We start from the raw sequence: 26,374 nt of genomic DNA, 5'->3' as shown, positions 1-26,374 counted from the left end.
CATGGAAACATTTAAAAGTACTAGACAGAGTACTTCATAATGTCCTTTATACCAGTGTAGTGCAACTATAGCTACATGCTATTTTCATGTATATAATACATAAAGATACCTAATTAAATATTTATATAAAGTATTATCCTGTGGCAATAAATGGATCAAATACAAGCTTTTCTATTGTGAATAAAGAATTATTGAATTAGGGGAGTTTTCAGTATCCAAAAGAAGAAACTAAGATTTTTATTTTCATTTTAATCCAATGTGGTTTCTTTTCCTTCTAGAAGAAGTTCACATATATGATACTTCTGTCACATGGTCAGTGGAAGATACCTGGTATTATGCAGGCAAACCTAAGATAAAACAGTATTTGGTAGAGGTATGTCATCAGGGATTTTTTACTCAGAAATTTTGGGGAACTATGTCTTCGTATAAGTGAAATAGCTGAGATGGTGCAAGAATAAAAAGTTATATAAAGCTGACAGTCCCTTGCAAGGTGCTTTTGTACATGAAGTTAATGCAGGAATTGTTGAGAGAGAGCCTGTGTTATGCAAAAGATCAGACTATATGATCATGGTGGTCCCTTGTAACTTTAAAATCCCTGAATGTGGGGCCCCTTTACATGTGCAAGTAAAGGCACAATGGGATCTAATGTGCAATCCACACTTCCATGCCTTCTGCCAGGCCACACACGCGTGGCAGGAGGCGTGATTGTGGGATCTAACATTATATCCCATAACACCTCATTGCCAGTGCATGGGGAGCCCTGCATCAGCAAAAAGCAAGCTCCTGCGGCTGGGGGCTCCTCAGTTGAGGGGCTCAGCTGTGGGGGTGCTCCATGTACCCCTACATCTGGGGGACACAGCTACTGTGATCTTCCAGTCTTGGAGTTTCACACACCCCCAGGGCTGGGAGATCATAAGCTCACCCTGAGGCTGCTGGGACCCAGCTGGGTCCTGGCACCAGAAGGCACACTGCCGGGACCCAGAGTTGGCAGCTGCTGAGGCTACGTCCCCTCAGCTCGGGGACTCCCAGCCCCAGCTGGGAATGATGTACCCCTGTGGCTAGGAGCCTTGAAGAGGAGGTCCTGCTACACATGTAATTAAAGTTTGATGGCACTCAGCTATAAAGTTAATACACATTTTGAGGTCTAACTTTATAGCTGGCTTTTATGGTGTGATAGCTACTTTGCATGTGTAGCTGATCTCAAGGTAATTGCACAAATAACCAGTCAATTGTGCGATACTTCTAATATGTAGAGGGGTCCTGGAAGAGAACATAGTCATAATCCAGATTGGGAGTCAAGAAATCCTGGGCTCCGATTCTAGTTTTGTCACCGACTCACTTCGTGGGCCTGAGCAAGTCCCTTCCATTTTCTACCTCACTGTCCCAGTCAATACAATAGAGATACAAGCACATATCAAGTCCTGTGCCAGAGGTTCTGTGAATCTTAATTCAGATAATGTCCCATCAGGGTTTTGAACAGGTGACCAGGCATATACACATTGACTTACTTTATTTTCTCTCTGTACAAAACATTTTTTTTTTAATTTTAAAGAAGTTTCAGCCTTAGCGGGTGATACACGTCTAAACTTTAATGAGTGTTACTTGTGAATATTTTACAGTTAGGGTGGCCAAAATCTGGAACCAACTTCCTAGAGAAGTGGTCCTCGCCTCTACCTTAGGCAAATTCAAAAAGAGGTTGGATGATCACCTGTCTGGGATCTTGTGAACCCAGCATTCATTCCTGCCTGTGGCAGGGGGTCAGGCTAGGTGTTCTGATCAGGTCCCTCCTGACCCTAACTACTATGAAACTATTAAACTTGCATGGTGTACAACAGTACTTCTATTCCAAGTTCCACCTGTCTCATCTTTCTAATGGTCTACCCTATGCATGTGCCATATTCTGACTTGTTGCAGTCTTGTCCTACTTACTAGGGGTGCACTGAGATTTTTGGCGGCCAATACCGATAGCCAATTTTTAAAGGAGACATATCAGCCGATATGGATCTGATTTTGGATACAGCTGCATGCAATTCATAACTCTTGTGGTGAAAGTGGACAGGGAGGGAAGGGGCATAGAGGCCAGATCAATGGCCCCTGCAGTGAGAGAGGGAGTGGAGCTGGGGTAAGCACTGCCCAGCTAGGGTGGGCACAGGACGGAGTCACGGCTCATCTGGGGGGCGCGGGGAGGGTGGGGTGGCTCCCGCTGCTACTCCTGCTGCTGGTTCAGAAGGGCACAGAGGGCAGGGGGAAATGTGCCCTCAGATCTGTGCTGGGCGGGCTGGCCAGGCTGCAGCTCTGCACTTGGGGTGGGCAGTGGTGGCACTGGGAGGGGGGCTCTGTCCTGAACCTGCCCTGCTTCAGCTGGGCAGTGCCTACCCCAGCCCCACTCCCTGCCTTACCATGGGAGAGTGTTGATCTGGCCCCCCATGCCCCTTCCCTCCCCTTTCACGAAAGCAGACTTACCACCTGCATGCAGCTCTCCACACTGCCAGGCTGTGCTGTAGCTGCCTGCATGCTGTGCTGTAGCTGCACATACCCATGGGCATTTATCAGTCAAATTATCAGCCTCATCAGGCTGATTTCTGATATAGTCAATTTTCTTTATATCGGTGCCGATCCAATATCAGACTGATGCATCAGAGCACCTCTACTACTTACCCCCTGTAATTAATTTATTCCTATGCCTTTTGTTTTCAGAGCAGTGTATCTACAGCATGTGTATAATTACAGACAATGTATAGTTAGCTGTTTGTTTTACATCAAAATAAATAATCTGGGGAAAGGAGGGAAGAGGGGTGCAAAATGCCTCCCCTTCCTTATTACACTAAATGTAACCATCCAGCTCTTGTAGTTAAAAGGCCAAGTCTAAACACAGCATAGAAGAAGTGCATTTTTGGTGCAAGTACTGGTATTGGGCACACAATTGCTACTGCACTTAAACTGCTCTGTGATCCAGCTGTCAGCCAGGTCAGCTGACAAGCTGTGGCAGAAGTCTGCCTCTGCTTCTGTGAGTCCCATTTTCCAGGTCAACCTGACCTCAAGGCTATATACATGCAAAAGTAGACAGGTTAGACAGCTTCAGTCAAGTCTTTCAAACGAACAGTGAATGGATTTAGAAACATGAGGTGTCTACCATGATTCTATACAATGTTTAAGTCAATTTCTCCCATTATCAAGTCCCTTCCCTAGGACAGCAGTGTCTTTTTAGCACATTGCCTTATGCATGACTGTACCTTTTAACATTTCCATGAAAAAATGGATTTGGTACAGATGGCCAAAACTGGCCTTGTCGGTGTCCTTCTTGCAGCCTATGGGGGATGGGGAGAACTTTGTCTCAGAAGCAGGAAGAAAACTGGTCATGTTTCCTATGGCTCCCCTTGTCCTCAGGCTTTGCTGGGTGCTCTCCTATCCAGGCAGTATTAGCAGATGGTTTCATAGTTGGTAGGGTCAGAAGGGACCTGAGCAGATCATCAAGTCCAACCCCCTGCCGTGGCAGGAAAGAGTACTGGGGTCAAATTACCCCCGCCAGGTGTTCATCCAGCCTCCTTTTAAAGACCCCCAGGGTAGGAGCCGGCACCACTTCTCTTGGAAGTTGGTTCCAGATCCTAGCCGCCCTGACAGTGAAGTAGCGCCTCCTGATATCTAGCCTGAATCTACCCTCTGCCAGCTTGTGACCGTTATTTCTTGTCACTCCTGGTAGTGCTTGGGGGAACAGGGACTCTCCCAATGCCTGCTGGTCCCCCCTGACTAGTTTGTAAACAGCCACCAGGTCCCCCCTCAGCCTTCTCTTGCAGACGCTGAACAGGTTCAGGTCCCTTAGCCTCTCCTTGTAGGGCCTGCCCTGCTGACCCCTATTCATGTGGGTGGCCCTCCTCTGAACCCTCTCCATGTTGTCCACGTCCCTCCTGAAGTGCGGTGCCCAGAACTGGACTCAGTACTCCAACTGCAGCCTGACCAGTGTTGCATTGTACTGAATGGTACTAGCAGAAGCTAGTCCCAAACTGGGGTATAATGCAGAAGGGACATCCCCTTTATGGGAGCTGGGAGTAGGGACAATATTTGTGCTTTGCTCTTACTGATCATGATGTCTCTCGCTGCTGGTCATCAGGGATTCATGTTTTCTATTTCCCACAGGAAAAAATGTGGATTTTCTCCTTTAAGGCTAATTACAGATAGTCAAAAAGCCCAAGGCTGAATCAAATCAGCCTTTTCAGGTTAGTCTAAGCTGCAAAGATTAAACTGAGAAACAACTGGTGCACATTTACTTCTTATTCAGGAAATACAACAACATGTCTGAAGTGGCTCCAGTCAGAAACTAGGGAGAGCTAGAGCATGACTGTAGCCAGCATAGATGGCGGGTTTGCTTCCTCTTTCTGCTGCCCCCTAGGTCTCTGGGATTTGCAGTCCAGAATCACATCAGCAGGATTCTCCAGGGTTGCCAATCACTTCTTCTTCTTGTTTCCAGGTACCTCTGGGATTTGTTGTCCAGTCACAGCCAGCAGTAAGTTTCAGTGAGCTTATCAGCAGGGCAGTTCTATACCCTCCCCCCCGGGCTCAGGCCCAGCCCTGGTTTGCCTGAGGAGGAGGGCAGTCCCTGACCCTTACCCCTTCCCCTGCCCCCCAAAAACCCTTCTCTGGTAGAGCAGGAAGTATAGTCCAGCACAGGGCTGGAAAGCGTGCTGGGATGCTGTGGGACTGATTTAACTTGAACCAAGAAGGGGTCTGGGACAGAAGTTTCATAAACCAGTTTGACCCATAGCTAAGTATGATACTACATTCAATTAGGTTTATCTTATACCAGTTTCAGCTATTTTTAAATTGGTTTATGTGAAGTGAGCTTCCGTTCTGTTACTAATTTAAACCAGATTATGATCACTTAAACCGGTTTATGTGCAACTTCTGTCCCTAGCCTAAAAAGCTGCTCAGTGCCACAGAGTGGGGGGAGAGATAGCTGCAGCCGGACCTGCGTCCTGGTGATGAAAGGCGGGGAAGGGAAGATCTGATTTTCCATAACAAAAAACCCCCAAATCAAAAACCCAAATAGATAGGTATTTAGAATTTATTTTATTATAAGGATGGAGCCACTGGTAGGCTTCCAAGTTACTTCAAAACTGTAAATATATAAAGTACTGTGTTCAACTGATACCTCATATATATCCCCTCAGCAGGTCAGATAGCTGGTAGGAGAAGCAGAGAGGTTCAAGGTTCAAGTGATTGCAACTTGGCAGGTATCGGGAGTAATTCCCTGCAGGAGGGCAGTGAGTAATTCCACAGGTGAGTCTGGTTTTCTAATAAGTTAGTTCTGGTAATGGGCTTAAAAGAAGGCTCCCACAGAAACTAAGAAAAGTGAGTTGACATTTCTCTCTGAGAAGAATAATCAGAAAACAAGTACAAAGTGAGACTTGTCCTCCACCCTGCCCAGCAAACCATAATGGAAGGAACACCTCTCATATTTTGAAAACATTTAACACCAAAACATCCTCCAACTAAATGATCCCATTCATGTATCTGCTGAGAAACCTGAGAGAGTACAGTGGAGAGAGAACCCTCTTTCATCTGTATCCCACAATCTTTATAGGAGAAAATGATATCTAATTCATTCTCATAAGAGGAGATGGGGAACCAGCACTGGGCTGCAACAAATGGGAAGAAGGAAAAAAACAGCAACTCTTCACATAAGTAGGAATAATCAAAGGAAAAATCATGGTCTACACTGTACAATTCATTATTGCATCATGATCCCAGATGAGTTAATAAAAGTTGTGGCCTAATTAATTCATATACCTTGCATCTTGTTCTTTTCTTTGCATGGCTCTGGTAAGTCCCTTCAGGATCTTTTGAGAGCATAGAGTTTTCATGATGTGTTATAGCTTGAGGCTTAAAAAAAAAGAAAGGATTTGTACAAGTGCAAGTTCCATTTCCAGGTCTACCAAGAATGTTTGTGCCTTTGGGCAAGTTGTGTACCTTCCCTAGGCACCTGTTTCTTAATCTTAAAAAAGAAGATAGCTGTACTTACTTCACAGAGGTACTGAGATTCTGAATTCATTAATTTTTAAATAATGCATCAAGACCATAGATCATAAACTGCTTTTGAAATGAAAATATTATTATAAATGAACAGTGTTCCCAATTTCAGTTGTGCCTGCACATGAAACTGGACCAAATCCTTGGGAAGAAGATAAGGAAAAGCCAAAGGTGAGGAAGCTTGGCTAGTATTTCCATACTCTTGACTAATGCATCCTTCTGTAGGGTATATGAAAATAGTTTGTACTTATTAGGAGTACACAAGAAATAGGTATGACTGGACACATCTACACATGCCCAGTTACTGTGGTTACTGCACAGTAACCAAAAGTTACTGTGAAGTATGGGTACATGTCTACACGTGCACACCTGTACTGCACAGTAACTGTGGTGACTTATGCCAAGTTGGGTATAAATTTGCTACCTGTAGCAAATTTATGCCCACTTAATTACTGCACAGTAAGGCATGTGTAGATGCTTTACTACACAGTAACACTGTGTGTGCTCCGACTTGGGAGTAAAGTTTACTCCCAGGTCAAAGCACACACAGCATTACTGCACAGTACATGCAGATGCTGGTCTAAAAGCCACTTATTGTGCAGTAACTTACTGCAAAGTTACTGCGCAGTAAATGCACATATAGACACACCCACTCTGTAGGCTTGTCAGGAAGGGGAACAGAAGATATCTAACTGGATGGATGCCCAGTGAGTTAAGAGGCCTTGCATTTAACCCATCTTCAATTTTAACATCCCACCTGCCTATACTACTACATCTTGATTTCCAACACAATGCAAAGAACCAGCAAGGTAGGTATCATGTTTCAGGCATTTGCTGCAACACTTGATGTGTGAAAACATGGGAGGTAAGAAAAACTGAGTCTTTGTATGATTTTGTGTTTACAATTCCTACATCAAGGATAACTGGCTGAACATTGATGGCTGCTTTTGTGGTAGTGGTTATTTACACTAACAGGTAAATAAGCACAAAAAAGTAAATGGTTGATTTCAATTTTCTAACCAACACATCTTTTCTCTGTGGTCCATCTACCAAGGGATGGAAAATATTTTACATTTAAATTCAAGCAAATTTGAAATGCACAGGTTTACTCACTTCATTATAAATATTAAAGCTGCCTTTTGCACTGAAAATATGATGAACATTTTCACAATGTTTCAGTGAAAAATAGTCTTTGCACTGAAATAGTAAATACAGAGAATGAGTACTTGACGATGCCAACTAACAAAGCAAACATTTTATTGTTATCAGATTTTAGTTTTCAGTTGAGCTTGATTGCATGGGGAAATCATCATGTGATAGTGTAATCTCTTAATGAGTTTTGGTATCTGTAGACTACAAACAGCAGTGAGCCAAGCAGCAAAGTTAAGAGCTGGATGCAAAACTTCAAATGACGGAAAAGAGAAGGAAAAAGATGAGTTTAAATGAATGCATTAAAGATCTCAACAGAATAAAATAACTCCTTACAGAGAAAGAAGCCAGTGGTAAGGACTGCTTCTGATGCATCTTGTTGTCTATGCAAAAGCTGTAACAAAGGACAAGAATGACAAAAGCAATGTGTTTTGTGTTCAAGGACAGTGAAGCACTTTTCATGTGTTGCCAAACTGGATTAGAATTATGAGCATGTAAAGATACAGGAACTTTTTAGATATTTCAACTTTAAGAAACAGTCAGCAGGTATTTTACACAATGTTCTTTAAAACAGTGCTTTATTTTCCTAAATTAAAAAAAAATGTTGCTTTCATTCATTAATTACATTCCTGTACACAAAGTAACTCTTGTATCTTTCTATTAGCTTTATACCTAATCTCCAAGCACCAGTGAACTCAGACATTCATCAGGAACAATAGCACATACAGTTCCAACTTTCATTGGTGGTTTCTTTTTTCACTGGGACATAAGCCAAACTCAAACTATTTGGGGGGAAAAGTAACAGACACACAAACCACTATTTACTTTGAGGCCTAATACAAAGACACCTGATACAAGCCAAGATGGAGAGAAATCTGAGTATTCAGTGTACAAGCCTAAGAACCCACAAGAGTAAAATGTTGGAGGGGGGAAAGAAGGGGGAGAAATAAAAACCACGAGCTTGGTCTCTGACTAACTGGTTGTCATTTTTGCAGGTGAATGTGCTCTTGTTAATACACACACAACTGGGCAGGTCAGGTATTCTTGTATAAATCACACCCACTTTTAACTAGACACTTCCAGAAGGAGGAACTTTCATCAAGAGAACTGATCCACTAAAAGGTGAGCAAAAGTTTTTAGTGTTTAAAAAGTTTACTAACAAAGTACTTTGAGTGTAGTGATGGGGAAGGAGAGAGGAGAAAAAAAAAAGAGTCTGGAGAATAACTGAAAAAATGACTCTAAGGGGGTGTCATGTGGAGAGGTAGCTGATTTCAACAGTATTTGCCATCATGCACTGTTTAACCCAGCTTATTGGCACTGGTTCTCATAATATCCAAAATTCCCAAAACTGTATACACTTAAACTGCATCCAGCAATAACACTGTGATCTCTCCCCACAAAAAAACCTTCATAGGTTTTCTTTATGATGATAAAAGTTAAGTGCAAGGGGAATATTTCTATAGTCCTTGAAATAAAAAAATTCTGAAACTGGAAAGAATCTTACTGATTTTGAAAAGTTCCTCATTTATCTTGAAGGAAATTGGAAATGTGTATATTTCAGAAGTCAAATTTAAGAATGTTTCCCAAAGTCATAGACATTAATGTTTCTACAGGTGCTCATAAAAGGTCAAACAAATGTAAGTGGTAGGTTTAATTCCAGAGCCTTATCGAGAATTTGAGGTGGATTTCCCATTCCCAAAAATGTTTCAGCCTCTGAATTAAAGCAGTGTTTCTAGTCCCTCTTTATGAAATGGAAGGCCTCACATTACTCCACACACAACATCAGTGCATTTTGGTAAATTAAGGAGCACCACTAATGAGTATCAAAAGGGGTTCTTGTCCAGACCTAGATTGAGGCAAAAATAGCTTTTGCATCCAACTCTGAGGAGGAGGTATGTTAAACAAAGGGGATACCCAAGCCCCTTCAAAAAAAATAAAGGACCAGGTGTGGAAGGAAGGGGGAGAATACTCTGGTGGCTTAATTGATTATTTTAGAGGCCAGGGAAATGTCTTTAGTTACATGATATCTCTAGGAGAGAGAATATCTTTCAAGGAATGCTGCTTAGTTTTAAGGACTAATCATTCTTATCTTCACTTGGAATAATATCTGTTTCCTGTATTGATATTGTAAGGTATATATAATAACCTTTGATGAAAATTATCTGGCAAAACTGGAGTTGGCTGCAGTAATATTTGTGGTGCCGGAGACGGCTTATGGACAGCTGTTGTAAAAGCCCTAAAAGTACTCATAATTGATGATCTGGAAGGGTGATAAGTTATTCCTCTACTGGTGTTCAGTCATGGCCTGCTGTGACAAAATTCCAAGACAGCTGTAGCCACTATGTTCCTATTTGGGGGTGTCGCAGGGCACCTTGGTGCTCCTGCTCCTACAGAGGAGGAACTGCCAGGGAGAGAGCCCTGGCAGGACAATAGCGAGCACAGCTGCGGGTTGCCGGGGCAACTAAGGAGAGTCAGCTAGCTAGAAGGGGGCAGGGCCTGGCCCTTATAAAACCCAGGGCGGAAGCCAGGCTAGCAGTTCCCTGCTAGCAGTCCCAGAGGCAGGAACCCCCGGGGCTAGGGGGCGAGCCGCTCTAGCTGAGTGAAGGAGGGTAGCTCGAAGAGGTTTGAGCACCATGGTTAAGCCAGGCGACATTGAGTTAAGTTGTGGCCAAGAGGCTTGTGTTTGGTTGTGGTTGTTTATTACACCGGTGGTTTGGGTGACGCTATAGGGGTTGGAGGAGGCCTCATAGGGGGCTCACGGTAAAGTGGGGACCCCGGCGCCAGTGAGGGTGCACTAGGTCCTGAGAGATGCAGGGCAGAGTCGTGGGGTCAGTAAAGCTCAGAGAAGAGTGGCTGAACCCCAAGGGACCCACAGGGGTGTGGGGCCCTAGCGCCAGCGAGGGTGCAATATTCTCAGAGGGAACCCCAGTGGTGTGGGAACCCTGGCGCTAGTGAGGGCGCAGTATCCTTAAAGGGGCCTCACGGTGGAGTGTGAGGACCCTGGTGCCCAAGGGGGGTGTATAGCAAGCCCCAGAGAGGGGGCAGTATTATTGGGGAGCCCTAGCATGGGCCCAGCGAACCCTAGAGAGGGTCAACACTTGAGAAGCCCCAGCGGGGGCACAGCGTGAACCAGGAGAGGGTCGCGTATTATTAGGAGCCCAAGAGTGGGAGTAGCAAGTCCCAGAAGAGGGGGACTATGGAGAAGCCCAGGATGGGCGTAGCAAGCCTGGGTAGTAGGCTAGTGCTGCAATAGACCTCAGACAGGGGCAGGGTGCTGCGGTGGACCCCGACGAAAGGGGTTAGCAGTACAGAGCCCAGGAGAAGGGCAAAGTGCGGCGGTGGTCCCCGGCAAAGGGGATAGCAGCACGGCGCGCCCGGAGGAGGGAGGTTAGCAGTGCGGTGGGCCTAAGAGACCGTAGGGCTTGATACGAAGTCCCAGAGAGGATAAGGGTCCCTGGAAGGGACGACCCTTTAGAGAAGGCCTGAAGTCGGCCTCGAGAGCCCCAAGAGAGGGGCAGTATACTAGAGAGAGCCCGGAGTGGGCATAGAGAGAGAGAGCCCAGGAGGGGGCACTTCCATAGAGCATACGGAGTAGGCCCGAGGGAGCGGGTGAGTTGATTTGCGACAGGACAATATCCAGAACATCTGCAAGGCTTGGGGCGTGGTATTAGGGGTTGGTAGGAGCCACGCGTGGCCCTAAGGCTAGGGTGCCTGGGGAGCACCCATCATGTAGGGAGACCCCCAGTGGGTCCAGGAGAACACGGGGACCACGGGGACAGAGGTCCCGATTAGCCGTGCCCAAGGAGGTGTAAGGCAGCCTCCCAAACTGACTGAACATCAAAGATGTGGTGGGTGAGAATAAAAGGGTACCCTTGGGCCAGACTTGACACGGTGAGAGGGACCTCAAGGAGATCACGGCCCTCCTGTGGGACTCCACCGTGACCGGGGGCTTTTCCATTACTATACAGTAATGCTGCTTTTTTTTTTTTTTTTTTTTTTTTAATTGATTTAAGGCCTCTCAACACATCTTGTTATAAGGCAGGGGTGGGCAAAATGTGGCCTGTGGGCCAGATGTGGCCCACCAGGCCATTCTATCTAGCCTGCAGGGCCCCTAAAAAGTTTAGAAGTTAATATTTATCTGCCCCTGGCTACCTGTCATACGACCCTTGATGGCTTGCCAAAACTCAGTAAGTGGCCCTCCACACAAAATAATTGCCCACCCCTGTATAGGGCATAAAATACTGCCATTAACATTAGCAATTCTTGTTTTCTGGGAAAAATGTCCTCCTGAAGTTTCTCCAATAATGTCTTATAAATAATAGATTCTACCAAAAGGCAAACTGTGTCATTTTATCAAGGGACGGCCAGTATAAATTTGATCAGAAACATGACTATCAATAAAACATCCACCTGCTTCTTAATTTCAACACAACTTTGTTTTGAAGTTACACACAAACATTGGCCCACCACATTTGCCACACATACATCACAATATCGAATTAGTACATAAAGATCAAATTCAAAATTGACTGGAAATGAAAGTGAAACTACTGCAGTTCTCACTGTTCAGATTATTATAATGATTGTATCTAAAATACCAGGTGTATTTTTAACTATGTAGTATACGTTAATTTACTTTGGGTAGATCAGCTGCATTTTTGCCTGTTGTCACAAAGCAAAACAGATGTTTCCAAAACCAAACTGTCTCTCTAGCTTGGACTGTTAAACTGCTATTAACATTTTAAATTCTTACAGCAACCTGTAAGAGAACATCCCAACTAAACAAATTTATTTTGTTTTCCAGTTTGACAGCTGCACTGAAGGGGGCTGCCTTGATAAAAATAATGCTGCATTCAGCACTGGCTTTACCACTCCTGTTAATTGCAGTCTCTTCCAACTTCGCAATGGCAATCAAAAAGGGAAAAAGAGCTCCACAGACGCTGTCAAGAGGTCCTGTAGCTTCACTTTATTTAATTAGCTGCTTAAGCTAGTAAAAAGAGCCAGAAATGTTTTAAATGTTCACATTTTATACATTCGAGTGTTATCAAATTTAAGACTATTTTAAAACTTCATGTTTCAATTCAACTGACCTGTGTGCTTAAAATTTACAGATCTGTATGATTTGAGGACAAAAATGTATGTTCTTTTTACTGCTATTGACTACTTTTAGCTGTATAAAACAAGCAGGTCTAAAAACAGGATTCACTTTCCATTTCCTCTTATATAACAAAATCATTTTAAAAGTTCTAATCTGATGTGTAAACCCAGTGAATGGGGTGATGTATAATCACTAATGACCTAATGTGGGCTGCAGAAAATGCATGATTGATTGTGACATGGAAGCAAGTATTCCAATGTGTCTTGTGGCCCAAGTTGAGCTTGTAGAAAACCTGGGAGAAACAAAGACAATGGGCTGTTAATGGGTAAACCAGAACCCATTAACAGTACACATATTTGCTGTAGAAACCATTGCTACACAAATATGGAAACCTGCAATAGGAGGTTTTATAGAATATTTTTCAGAATATAACCACACTTAGACTCATCTGAGGATACTCACATATCTATTTGCAGACCCCAACCATTTTTACACTTACAAGAAGTTCTTCATCAGGCATAATTTTCAGCTTTAATGATTATTAGAATTTTTGTCTTTAGATTAATGGTATTTTAGTGAATTCCTTACAAATACGAACACAGAAACAGTTTAGTAGCTCAGCAGGTTCACCATGATTTCTCTCTCTCTCCTTTTATGGGATTAAATAAGAATATATGCGGTGAAGAACCTCCAGTTCCCCTGCCGCCTTCTTCCTATGGCTTGGGAACCCTGCAGTCTTCAGCTTCCCCCAACTCCCTTGTAATAAATTATTCCAGCAAAATTATTCTTGCAAAGCATTAGCACAAGGCACACGTGCTACATAAGTTCCATGTAGGTCCAATTATCCATAAGTAAGACTTCAATTTTGGCACAGTAATTTTTACTAAATTTCATAGCAGAAATGTTGGAAGGGAAGGGAGAAGTAGAGGGGAGAGGGGAAAAAAATAAAACCATGAGTATCCACAGGAACATTACCAAGTAAGCTTGCAACAGTTTAAGAATAACCTTACTAAGTCCCAGGAAATACTAGAGTGCATTGCCTTACTGTGCTGCACTGCCCCATGGGAATTCAGGGCAGACATACATTCTTTCGACAGGTTAAAATCCCTGGCTGAACTACATCTGCTATGATTCAGTGTACTTCCCTCAGAGTGGCAGGGTGTACCAGGGCAATCAGAGAGTTTCTTCAAATTCACAGTTCCATTACCGCCGAGACAGCTGTAACAGTCTACACTTTACCCATGTGGGATCATGTCTATGCAAGTGACAAAGGAAGTATCTGAAGCTAGAGGTCTGATTAAAACCTATAGCAATTGTATAAAGCTAGGGACAGAAATTATACATAAACTGGTATAAAAGCAATCAGAAACTGGTTCTAATCTGTAACACAACAGAAGTTCAGTGTACAAACTGCCTTCAAAATGACTGAAAACAGTTTAAAACAAACCTGGGTGGAGGTAGTATCATACCTAACTGATTTAGGTTAAATCGGTTTATTAAACTTCTGTCCCAGACCCTTTCCAGATTCAAGTTAACTCGCAGTCCCCCAGAACCCCAGGATGCTCTGCACTCCCCCCACAAATCCCTCCTTGCAGGGTTGGTGGGCTAGCCTTGGCCCAAGCTGCCTCCTCCAGCTGAACACGGAGGTGTGCTCTAGTGCCCCTCCAGCTTCTGGCCTGGGCCACCGCAGACATGTGGCTGAATTTCCAGAATCAAAAGTGAATGTCTGTTCACTCGCTTATTGGGGCAAAATACACAGCTTAGACTAACCCGCAAAGAATTAACTGATTCAGCCTCAGGCATTTTGACTGTCTAGCCTAGAAGCCCCACAGTGGAACAGCATACAGAAAAGGTAACTACATAAAAAGATAACAAGGACTTCTCAAAACACCAGGAACTGAAAATATAAGGTAGAATCATAAAGTCTTGCACAGCACTTCTTATACACACTTGTATGGGAAGAAGGGGTGGAAACAAAAAAAGATTTATACGAAGAAAAGGGCCATCTGATAGATATTGACTATTTTTCTAAATGTGTAGTTGTCCTTCTTAACAAACCTGTAAGTAAGCATCTCATATGAAAGAGAAAAGCATTTTTTTTTAGTATAGTAATTTGGAAAATATAGTAACATACAGCTAGTGTCAATTCACCAAATTTCAAGCTTTGAAAATACTGTGAAATTGTAATCATACATCTTGCAGCCCATGCAAACTACAACAGGTTGGGCTGTTAGAGTGATATAGATTGCTAGAAAAAAAAGTAGCCCATACTAGTTCCTTGGAACCATAAGACACCTTCCTACACAGGTCATCAAATCAGACAAAACTCAAATGCTTCTCGGTCAACAGACCAAAATAAAACTGTCAACCTGAGAGAGAATTCTACATGAGTGAAGGATAAGCCAAGAGAGATACCAGATTTAACAGGGTTTGGATTTTTTCTCCTTTAAATAAATATCAGAATGTAACTTGGATTTCAACCAGAAGACCCAAACTTAGTTGAGACCGGATGAAGAAAAACACTGTCTAGCCCAAGCAACTGTCTTAAGTTGTTCAGGTTGATCAAAATAACTATAGGGAAAAAAGATTTTCAGCTGTTGCCAAAACATTCAATTTCCACCAAGCCCTTGAAACAATGATATTCACAAAGACTTGGTGAATGGAAAAAGCGTTGAAGAGCTTACACTTTAAGATTTGATAAGATATATGAATCAATTCATATATCAATCATTCATCTTATGATTCATTCATCTTATCAAGATTTGATAAGATGAATAAATCAATATGCACTATACTTTCACCAAAAGCACAAAATGACCAGATGCAACTAAGTGGGAAGTTGGTTATCTATTTATTTGTGTTTTATAGCAATTCTTAAAAGACTGTTTTGATACAGAAGTAGAATTGCCATGACTCAGGAACACCAAAAATATATAAAAGTGTTGGCTTAAAATTCAGAATATTTTCAAATATTTTACTTTTCTGGAATTTGAACATTTACGGCTTGTGCTTTCAAAGTCTTCTTTACAATCATGAGGACTAGAATCTATTTTTCTAAGCCACTTCTCTCCTCTGACCCAAGTTCCTTTACCAAATGAAAATCAGCCAGTCTCAGAGACTTGCCCTAGATTTTAAAACTGTTAGACACACCTAGGGCCCTCTACAGATGAATTTGTCAAAGTCACTGAGTTAGATGCCTAGCATGCTCAAGAACTTTGCTCAAACACGCAAGTATCCTTGAAAATGTGGCCCCTGGTCACCGGGGGCATGTGTGTATGACACTGTAAAGCGGGTTAAATGCTTTTGCACCATTTTAATGGTGTTGGTGTTTGCATGCGTCAGCAGCGTATTGCACATTAATTCCAGCCACTGTAGCACATTCAGAGGTGTAGTGCACTTTAAATGACTTTGGGGCACAGCAAAATAAAACACCTTCGAGGAGTTTTAGTTTGCTGCCCTACAGCCACGGAGCAAAGCACTGGGCTGTGTGGGGCTCAGGGGCTGTGCAGGCAGTCCATGCAGGCAGTCTGGCAGCAGCCTGGGAAGACAGAGTCCACCAAAGAAAAGAAAAACAAAAACCAGTGAGCCTGATCTTCCCCCTCTCCCTCACCCCCAGAGTTTGTCTGCTTCCAGGAGCTATGCAGGGACCCAGTCCTTCCCTTTGCAGCAGTTCCCCCCAGGACTGCCCGAGCTGGGTGCCTGTGGTGGGTGCTGCCGGCGGGGGGGGGGGGGGGGGGGCGGGGGAGGGGCTGCTGCTGCCGCCATGGAGGGAAGCACCAGCCCACCCCCACCCCAGCCCAGGGACCACTCCACCTGCTGGCAACTCACCCTCCCCATCCCAGTGTCAGAGGGGCAGGTAAGACATGGATGTACAAGACATGGGCGTTTATTTCGCCCTAAATTAAAGCAGTGTTTTTAAAAACCCACCACTTCAATTCAGGGCCCCCATTTCATCTACACATGCCCTGGTGTACTAAGCTTACCTATCTGTAAAATGAGTGCAATATTTAAAATGTGAGCAATGTAATAATGCCATAGGGTTTTGAAATCTTTGAATTAAAAACAAAAGTGCTGCTTTGGTGCAAAGAACTCCTAAAATCCAAAACCAAAACTTTTATGAGAGAAAACTCTGACTCCTGGTTAATTTCTCTGTTATATTCCTAGGCTGGGGAGATGATATTACTTGGGTGCAAACTTATGAAGAAGGGCTTTATCACTCCAAAAAAAGGTAAAGAAGTCTTTGAGTAAAACAGTCTGGAAAAAATAAGATTGATTTGGTAGAACATCAGTACAACGTACTATAAAGAAACAGACCAAGAAATATCTCACTGTAGCTAGCTGACAGACCAATCAGTTAACAAACTGTATGTTGATCCTAGAAATAAAAATCACATTTGCTACCAAAGACACTTCTGAAGGGATATTTAATAGCAGCCTTCCGAACAACCCTTCAGGTAGTTGAAGAGGATGGAGCTGGACTGTTCAGTGGTGGCAGATGTGAATGAGGAGCAATGGTCTCAAGCCGCAGCAAGGGAAATTTAGGTTAGATATTAGGAAAAACAATTCTCATAATTGGGGTAGTAAAACACTGGAACAGGCTGCCCAGAGGGGTGGTGGAATCTCCATCCTTGGAGGCTAAGACCAGGTAGACAAAGCCTTGGCTGGAATGATCTAGTGGGGGATGCTTCTGCTTTGAGTAGGGAGTTGGACTAGATGACCTCCTGAGGTCCCTTCCAGCCCTAATTATCTATGATTCTGTGATTTTCAGACATGGCACAATGGCTCTACAGCATCAACTCCTCTTAGACAAGATGTTGGCATTTATATAATATTTGTTTGTTACAACACAGCAGTGTAAATAGTGAAGTAATAAATACATAAATGATAAATGTCCATCATTAGAAAAACAAGCAAATATTTCTCAGGATAGCTGTATTTCTGACAATGTTCTATCACACTGAATTTTATCTTAATGGCTTCTCAACACCTACATTTGGCTTATGGCATTAAATATATGCACATGCTCTCATTGTTCTTAATTAAGAATGAGCTCTTTAAATGATCACTCTGATTCAGCTGGAAACATAATTAAGGATTCCTGTACAGCTTGCAACCACACTTGCAGCCACATCCCTTCACTGCACTCACTTCTGTCTACAGCAAGTTGACACATTCCTTTCCTGACTTAACAACTTTATTTTAAAAGAAAGCACAGCTAATATGATTTATATCCTGAAAACAAGCTAGAGTTTCTACTGAGCAACTAATGGCCACAGTGGCCAACACATGTAATAGTACAGCCAACTGAAAGATCCGTAAAAATAATTTAAAAAAATAAATCACAATTTCTGCGTGTTGATATTTTGGCATTTCATTAACTCTCGTCATGTCTGGAAAATTTCAACCAGTTCAATAACTGATCAAAAGAAACCAAGTTTTTCAATAACACATTAAGTTTCCATTTTAAAATTAAAATTTGTAAGGAACACTTGGTAGAAAAAGTGGGGAAAAAAATCATGGAATTTTGACTAGTTCTCCTTAGTAAGTGTATGCAGGCTAAGGGAGGCATATAGACTGAATTCCACTAAGGAAGTAGAGGGCCATCTTTGTTTTCTCTGTAACCTCCATACTAAATGAGACTAAAATTATAATTCTCTGCCATCTCCATATTTAAAACTGCTTATTTTAAATGCATCTTCCCCCTCCTTTTTCCTTCAAGTTTTTTTTGAGGGAGTCACATGATGCTTAGGAGTATCTTCAGTTCTTCCTAATACCTCAGTCTAGTTACTACTGTGATGTAATGCAAGATGCAGTATTTGCATACTCTGATTTTTTAACAAAATTTGAGGCACTTGAATACTCATGAGATGATCTAATTAAAGCTTTTTTTATTATTATTGTCATCAAAGTAACAAGCCACTCATGGTCATTCATCATTTGGAGGACTGTCAATACTGTCAAGGTAATTTCAATTCTCAGACTATTAAATTAATGTGAAGGTAGGGTATGTACAAGCATTTGCCACATCCAGTTTACATTTAGTTGGCTTAAAGTAAGCCAGGAGCAGTGTGCAGCCATTCACCATTGCTTAGAGCAGCATGAGCAGCCCAGAGTAAGTAACTTGGGGTCGGAGGAAGGGCTGGAGGAACTGGTGGGGCTAGTAGGTGTTGGGGAGGGTAAAAAATAGCCCAGTCCAGGCTCAGGAGTAGGAACACTATAGCCCTTCTTAGTTTTGGGCAATTTAAGCCCTGAAAGTGCCTGCATGACTGAGCATTTAAATTGACCTAGCCTTTCATTAGGTCAATCAAAATGTAACACTTGTATGTACTATAGGTATTGGCATATCTGAACATATCTGCCAATATCTATAGCCTAACATAGCTATTCCATTGTAGTTATCTGCGACAATGAATTGCTGTCTCAGATGTGTTCTTTGGGTAATATATTAAGAAAGTAAGTAATAAAAATAGGCTGCTTTAAGAACTAATTACCACTTTATTTTATTTATATTTTTTACAAACTCTACAGTGAACTTTTGCAACAAACAAGACAAATATTTTTCAGCACTTATGCTGAGGCTGATGAAGCACTAGACAACCTACAGAGAGATGCATAAATTTACTACTGACTCATTGAACAGATTTAATATTGTTCAGGCCTCCTAAACTGGTAACCATAGAAGGAAACTAGGGCATGACTGCTGAAACTGATTTAGAAGAAGAATTTACCATGAATAATGAACTTTTGTCAGACTGTGACATGATACCCACTGAAATGAAAGGCTTCATAAATAACAGAAGCAAGCTTCCATTTGTCTGGCTGGAAGACTGTGCCTACATTGAACAAAAACAAAAAATAGCAATAGACCTATGCACTGTCTCCTCAGGAAGAGACAGCAAATCATGAATAATATGATCAGTCTCATGTAGAATAATGTTTCCATAAGGAAGGAAGAACAGGAACTGAAAACAGCTGTTAAAGTACACACGAGGCAAGAGTTTGTAGGTGATGTTTTTTATTTGACCAACTACATGGTTGGGATAGATTTAGACAAGGTTTGTAAGGTATCATGGTACCCTTCCTCCAGTCTCCTCAGGTACCCAAAAGCTTGTCTAAATCTATCCCAACCATGTAGTCGGTCCATTAAAGATATCACCCACACAAAAAACTTTTGCTTTTTGCACATTGCCTCAACCATCATACCTACAGCATCACTTCGATACTGTTAAATTATCACATTTTCTTCCAGCACTCAAGGCGGCTTTTGCTGAAAGTGATGAGATACAAGAAATGGCTCAAAATAACTTCATTATGCTGAACCTCATGGTATGAACAATCTTTTATGCTTTGCACATTTCAAGCAGCTTTCTTACACTTGTTGCCTACTTTGGTTTCATATGCTGACATAATTTTTTACTCACAGATGCTACCTGTACAAAGTGCCCTGGAATATTTTAATAACTTACTTTTATTTTCCTGCCAGCATGAAACCACAGATAAGAACTTGTCACCTGATGGACAATATGTACCTCGAATCATGTTTGTAGGTATGTGCAATAGATATTTGCTTGTTGAAAATGAAACCTCATTATCATGTTATAAAAGGAAATTCCTCTCATGGGTATCAATTTATGAAATATAAATATTTTTATATATTAATTTTTTAACTTGTATAGTACATATGTCCCTGGAGGAATGGGTGGTATATGACAATAAAAAGAAAGAGTTTAGTAATTTACCCAAAAGGAAAAACATTGACAGACAAGCCTAATAAATACCTTGAATAGCTGCTAATGGTAATTCACTACAAATAATCTTCCTGTGGGTGCAAAGTGTATTTTTAAGACACTTGTCAAAATCACTAGACTTCCTAATAACGTAGTAAGAAAGGATAAGTCAGCCATATTCTGCAATACACCCCAGCTCTGTACCACGGCAAAGTATACTAGAGTTAAGCTCATAATCAGTGAAGACGGGCACTCGATAGATGCAATGCAGTTAATTACTTAGGAGAAAGATAGTGTGCAGTGATGAATTGAGATTCCTGTTCCCCTCAATCTTGAGCACCTCTCTCCCTTTCAGTACCAAACTGAACAGCTGCAATAAACCTCTGGCAGCAGACAAGATAAAGCATTGTTGCCAGGTCTATTCTTCCATTACTCCCAAACCAAGATCTCTGAGTAGGGAGGGTAAGGCAGTAGGGCACTGTGAAGCTTCAGTTGCTGATTCGATTCAGAGGAGATTTGGCGGCCAAACCTCCAAATCCAAATTGAATCAGGAGGCTGATTAAAAGGTCCAAATAGATTCAAAGCCTCCGAATCAATTCGGAAAAAATTCGGAGATTCAATGCCGCAGGGAGCTGGACCTACGCTCCATGCCAGTAAGTAGGGGGCGCCAGGCCCCATTCCCTTCCTGCTCCCCCAGTCCCCCTGAGTGCCCCTTGACCCCTGCCCACTCTCGCAGCCCAACAATGGCTGCTCTGCCTGGCCCCAATGTCCCGATACTTAAAAAAAAAACAAAAACAAAAAAAAACACAAACAAAAAAAAGCCCTGCACTTGCTGGCTGCTGCAACAGCCATCAGGGCCTCTGGGGGCTTGTGGTAGAGTGCCCTAACACAGCGCAGGGCAGTGAGGATCCCCCCCCCCCCCCCCCCCCACCGGGTGGGATCCAGGGGGTACAGGGCTTTTTTTTTTTTTTTTTTTTTTTTTTTTTTAAGTGCCGGGACACTGGGGCCAGGCAGGGCAGCCATTGACGATGGTGGTAGAGTGGGTGGTAGAGCAGTGGGTGTGCCTGTTAGATTCAGAGATTCAGCATCAGCCAACTCTCTGAATCAGATTCAGCCAAATTGATTTGGGACAGTGATTTGAATCACTGAATAGAATCACTGTCCCCCAAACTGGCCAAATCCAAAGTGAATACTAGCTGCTTCACACAGGCCTATAAGGCAACTGTAACAGGTGATCCAGTAAAACTTGCAAGTGGAGCAGAGCCACCTAGAGCTAGCCAACAGGAACTAGTGAGCATGGAGGCATTTCTGAACCCTTGCCTCTCTACAGAGCTTGCATGCTCAAAGCAGGGTTGTACTTAGGTGCTTCTGTTCAATCAAGATCCACAGTAAGCAGTTTTTAGGCTGGCATCTACATATACAGCCGCTAAAAGTGCAATAACGCTGTGGGCGGACTGACTTGGGACAAGTTAGTCCCAAGTCAGTCCACACACACAGTGTTACTGCACAGTAAGGCATCTACACGCGTGTTATTGTGCAGTAACTAATCAGGGGTAAATTTGATACCTGCATCATGCAGGTATCAAATTCATGACCAGGTCAGTGAAAGTCACCATAATTACTGTGCAGTATGGGCATGCATGTGTAGACATGTGCCTGTACTGCACAGTAATTTTTGGTTACTGCACAGTAACCTAAGTTACTGCACAGTAAGTGTACCTGTGTAGACACGCCCACAGTGGCCTAGTTTCAGATAGATGGTGCCCCCACACATACCAGTGTAGCTTAGTGATTAGATCACCCTCCTAAAAGGGAGGCCATGGATTTGAAGCACATGCACTCTGCCACATCCTTGAGTGATGTAACCACTAGTTTATTTCATAAAAGATGGATTAACAGCCCCACTTTCTCCTGCTGTGTAAAAGCAACTGTGGTTGCTGTGCTTTGCATTGGACTTAATGTTCTAGGCATGCATTGGTCAGGTTTAGAACATACGTATCAGGTCAGCACCTCTGGAGACTCGAGCAGAACTGTGATCTTCTATCTAGCTTTTAAGGGAGCTAGATGCCTTAGCCTCCAGGTAGATGGGAGTAGGATGCCTCTGCTCAAACCAGGGTGCTTCCACACACTCATGGAAGTCCAAATTTAGGGACCTAAGGAAGTGTCAGGACCAAAGGTGTCAGCACTTAATGGTTCTGATGCTGCAAGAATAGAGGATTTATGGATCACTTTGAGACAGACACCAAAATGCTACCTAACCCCCATTTTAGGCTCCTAAGGTGCCATTCTGGATCTTGATATTACGCGTGGGTTCTCAAAGGTACTGAGGTGTCTAGTTCCTATGGATTTACTGGAAGTTACACACCTCAATACCTTTGAGGATCTGGACCTTAGCTTCTGTGCTTCCATCTTTATCTCTAACCCCTGCAGGGGTTGAGACGAAATACGTTCAAGACTGACAGGTACTTAGATGCTACAGTAATGGACACCCAAATTACATAGATAAAAAACATTGGAAAGGGAAGGAGAGGAATCAATGAAAAGGTTGGGGAATCAAAGTAGTAAATGAGAAGCTTCAGGTACATTATACTAATATCTTACTAAATGTCTTCATAGTTGTAGTATTGTATCTATATTTAGTCAGAATGGCCTCCCTCTTGAGATAGTCTCAGTCCATATATCTCTGGATATTTTCCTTTAAACAAGGCCTAGCATATGCAGACAAGTGAATATAAAATATACTATTTTTAATAGAAAGTGTTTAATAAAAATAATAAGCATTGCCCATTCATTGTTTGGTATGTTTTAGTGTAAAAATAACAACTAGGGGGTGGGGGGAGGGGGAGTAATTATGTCATTCTCTAAATTAGAATACCTCAAAAATGTTAAGTTGACTTGGTCTCCTAGGTCACAAGCAATAGATGTTGAAGATGATGTTACCAAGAATGAATTAGAATAATTGGTTTCATGTGGTTATTTTTTCAGACCCATCTCTCACAGTAAGAGCTGATATCACTGGAAAATACTCTAATCGACTTTACACCTATGAACCTCAAGATGTACCATTCTGTATGTTTCCTCATTTTGAGTGACTTTGCATTTCACATTGTCACTCATTTTAACCCATCCCAGTAATTTATGCTCTAGGATCAGATAGGGCTTCATTGCCCTTCATATTCCTACCCCAAAACCATTTAAAGTGTTTATAAAGGGCTACAAGAAACTACAGTTTAGGGACTTGCCCTAGCAAAATGTCAAACACTGTTCTGATATAACAAAGCATGTAAGCACATAATTCACCCCATTCATTTGGGACCAGTTAAGCATGCACATAAGAAACCACAGGATTAGACTTTAGATGATTATACAGAGGAAGAGTAAAAACTACTAAACAAAGGGCTTCCCATGCACAGGGATAACTAACCTAGGGAGTGGGGGTGGGACGAGCGAGAGAAAGAGAGAGAGAGAGAACTATTTTTTTGTCTTCCAACTTTTCATTCAGTGTTACTGAAATATTAAGATTCACATGTTTACACATGGACAGATACAACAATTATTCCTCTTTAAAAAGGAGGGCGGATTTCAATGAGGTAAGAAGAATAGTTGGGGAGGCACTGAGGTTCCAGAGGGGAGGGGAGTAGGGTGTCCAAGAAGAGTGGTCGTTCCTTAAGGAGACGATCCTCCAAGCCCAAAGGGAGGTAATCCCAACAAGGATCAAAGGGGGCAAGAGGGCGCAAAAGCCCCCATGGCTCACCAAAAGCATACGGGAATGTCTCCTAACTAAAAGGGAGGCATACACCCAAAGGAAGGGAGGAGCCATCACCAGGGAAGACTATACCTCAATTGCTCGGGGCTGCAGGGGGGCGGTCAGGAAGGCCAAGGCGGAGATGGAACTGGGACTAGCTACCCGGATCAAGGACAACAAGAAGTCCTTTTTTAAATACATAGGGGGCAAAAAGAAGGTACCGGGTAACATGGGGCCTCTGCAAGACACACTAGGAAATCTGGTTGTCGCACCAGATAACAAGGCTGACCTATATAACGATTTCTTTGCCTCTATTTTGCTGAGCAGGGACCAGATCAGCCCGCCCACCAGGACCCCCTCAGGCCCCGGGGGAGGCACACCCAGGCCTAGGGTCAGTGACGATCTAGTCAGGGAACTTCTGGAGGGACCGGAGGTATTTAAAACAGCTGGTCCTGATGATCTCCACCCCAGAGTGCTGAGGGAATTAGCAGAGGTCATTGCAGGACCCCTGGCACAGCTTTACAATTACTTGTGGTGCTCTGGTGTGGTGCCAGAGGACTGGAAAAGGGCCAATGTGGTTCCCATTTTCAAAAAAAGGGAGGAAGGAGGACCCAGAAAACTATAGGTCAGTTAGTCTTACGTTACATTGTAAAGGCAGACCATTTTGGTGCAAGAATTGGATGGAAAGTTAGGGCTTCAGCTCCTTAAAGTCTGGGATTCTGTTGGAAAAGTCAGTGGCATCTTATTTTAAAGAGCAGTTGGGCAGAAACCTAGTGAGAGCCTTCAGCAGGGCAACTTCTAAAAGCAGGTGGTTGTAATCTGATAAAAGTTTACTAAAATGCCATGGTTTAAGACATGCAAAACTCTAGAACTCTTGGTTCAGAGATTATACCTTTTTTGAGACCAACTAAGAAATTGTAAAAATATATATATGATATACAAACTTATTTGTATACAAATTACATATATTATAGATTTTTCAAGCTTTCGGGCCCATGCACCCTTCTTCTGGCTGAGGACAAATCCATGATGGTAAAAATCCTCTTAGGTAGAAAATAAACTTCATTTTGCACAAGAGAGCCTGAAGAAGGGTGCGTGTGCCTGCAAAGAAAGATAAGCTTGCAAAGAAAGATAATTTTTTGCAATTTCTTAGTTGGTTTAATAAAAGGTATCATCTCTGAACTAACAGTCTGTAGAGTTTAGTATTTCTTTTTGTCTCAGACCAACATGGCTACCAAATACATCCCTGGTTTAAGACGGCCACTGTTTTGGGAGTGGAACATCTATATTGGGCTGGTTCCCGCCCGGTGCGAGTCCTGATCTGATGAAGGCAGACTCCTTTGTCACCAGCTTTGCTGGAGTATTATTTAATGTGCAGTTGAATCAAATTATCACCAGGGAAACATTCAACTCCGCAGAAGCATGGCCCTCCCCCTCAGTGCCCATTACAGTGAGCATATTGCACAAGCACTGGGATGTGAATTTGTGTTTCAGGGGGGAAATATTTCTATGAAGTACAAGCTGAAGCAGTGGGCATTCAAACATCAAAAGCATAAATGAAATCATCATAATTATAACCATGCAATGTGTAAACAATGAATATGGAAGTCGTCCCAGTTTGTTGCTATATGGGATTATTACATATCTGCAACACTTCTCACGAACGTTCGGCTCACATCGCTTTGCAGGTACCTAAAAGGAGCTATAACAATAACTTGTTTGTGCGCCTATACTCTCTTAAGTACTTCTACTCACCTCGCTGGGGTTGTTTGACCCCAGTATTTTTTCCTGCCATGGCAGGGGGTCGGACTTGATGATCTGTTCAGGTCCCTTCCGACCCTATCAACTATGAAACTATCAACAAGGCCAGGGAAGGGCAGGAGGGATTTACCATGGTTCTGCTGAATATTTATTAACTGTTTTTTCTGTCTGCTTTATCCTGCATTAAGTGAAAGCTAAATCACAATAATTTACCACTGCTTTATCCAGAGATAAATCACTGTAGGTTATATTCACTCACTGCAGGATTGGCAAAACAATTAAAGCAGATCAGCTGAGATTTATTTCCTAGTGACAAGTCCCATCTTCCCCTTTAAAGCAATAAGAAAGCAATAGTCTCTCCATGCCCAGAAATGTGACTTTTCAAGTTGACCTTCCCTCTCTATTATGTTATAACCTTTGATAGTAGAGATTTTTCCCACTCCAAATGTGATGTTTGATGAATTGAAGAGCACGGACTTTTAACTTGGTTCTTGATTACAAGTTGTTGAGAAACAGTTTTAAAAGAGGAAGGGCCAAAAGCAGGTGAAGTGGTGTTTTTTCAAGTTCTTTTAGATTAGCAATGACAATCCAAGAAAAATTTACATAATCTGTTTCAGTAAATGACACCAGAAATCTCACAATGACTGGGATTTGCATATAATTAATAACGTTGTATTAAGTAATATTCATACAAACCAGATTAGTAATAAATTGAGGTTTACTTGGATCTTATTTTAGGTTAGAAGTGTACTTAAAATATTTTATAATGGATATTTATTCTTCTTCTTCCAGTGATAGAGAACATGAAGAAAGCACTCCGTCTCATTCAAACCGAACTATAATTAACAGCAGTTGAAAACATCATAGCCT

General features: G+C 42.4%; 1 protein-coding gene across 3 annotated transcripts; it reads left to right on the top strand.

Annotated features, from left to right (window-relative positions):
• The first annotated feature begins 311 nt into the window (after positions 1-311).
• On the top strand, positions 312-26,374 carry AGR3 (anterior gradient 3, protein disulphide isomerase family member). 3 transcript variants are annotated; one of them, XM_006018922.3, is made up of 12 exons: positions 312-373; positions 4,466-4,501; positions 5,166-5,274; positions 6,137-6,195; positions 8,169-8,295; positions 11,978-12,123; positions 16,436-16,499; positions 18,181-18,233; positions 19,521-19,597; positions 19,755-19,818; positions 22,984-23,067; positions 26,297-26,374. In XM_006018922.3, exons 6-12 carry the CDS (start codon positions 12,018-12,020, stop codon positions 26,344-26,346), a joined length of 498 nt encoding a protein of 165 aa, XP_006018984.1. In that variant the 5' UTR covers positions 312-373; positions 4,466-4,501; positions 5,166-5,274; positions 6,137-6,195; positions 8,169-8,295; positions 11,978-12,017; the 3' UTR covers positions 26,347-26,374. The 3 variants fall into 3 exon arrangements, with proteins under 3 accessions (XP_006018984.1, XP_006018986.1, XP_006018985.1); XM_006018923.3 differs by lacking the exons at positions 312-373; positions 4,466-4,501; positions 5,166-5,274; positions 6,137-6,195 and adding exons at positions 6,801-6,833; positions 7,377-7,526; XM_006018924.3 differs by lacking the exons at positions 312-373; positions 4,466-4,501; positions 5,166-5,274; positions 6,137-6,195 and adding an exon at positions 6,675-6,833.

Source organism: Alligator sinensis, unplaced genomic scaffold (assembly GCF_000455745.1).
Source record: "Alligator sinensis unplaced genomic scaffold, ASM45574v1 scaffold123_2, whole genome shotgun sequence".
Lineage (NCBI taxonomy): Eukaryota > Metazoa > Chordata > Crocodylia > Alligatoridae > Alligator > Alligator sinensis.
Note: the sequence above shows the minus strand (reverse complement) of the source record. Positions and strands in the feature narration are given on the sequence as shown.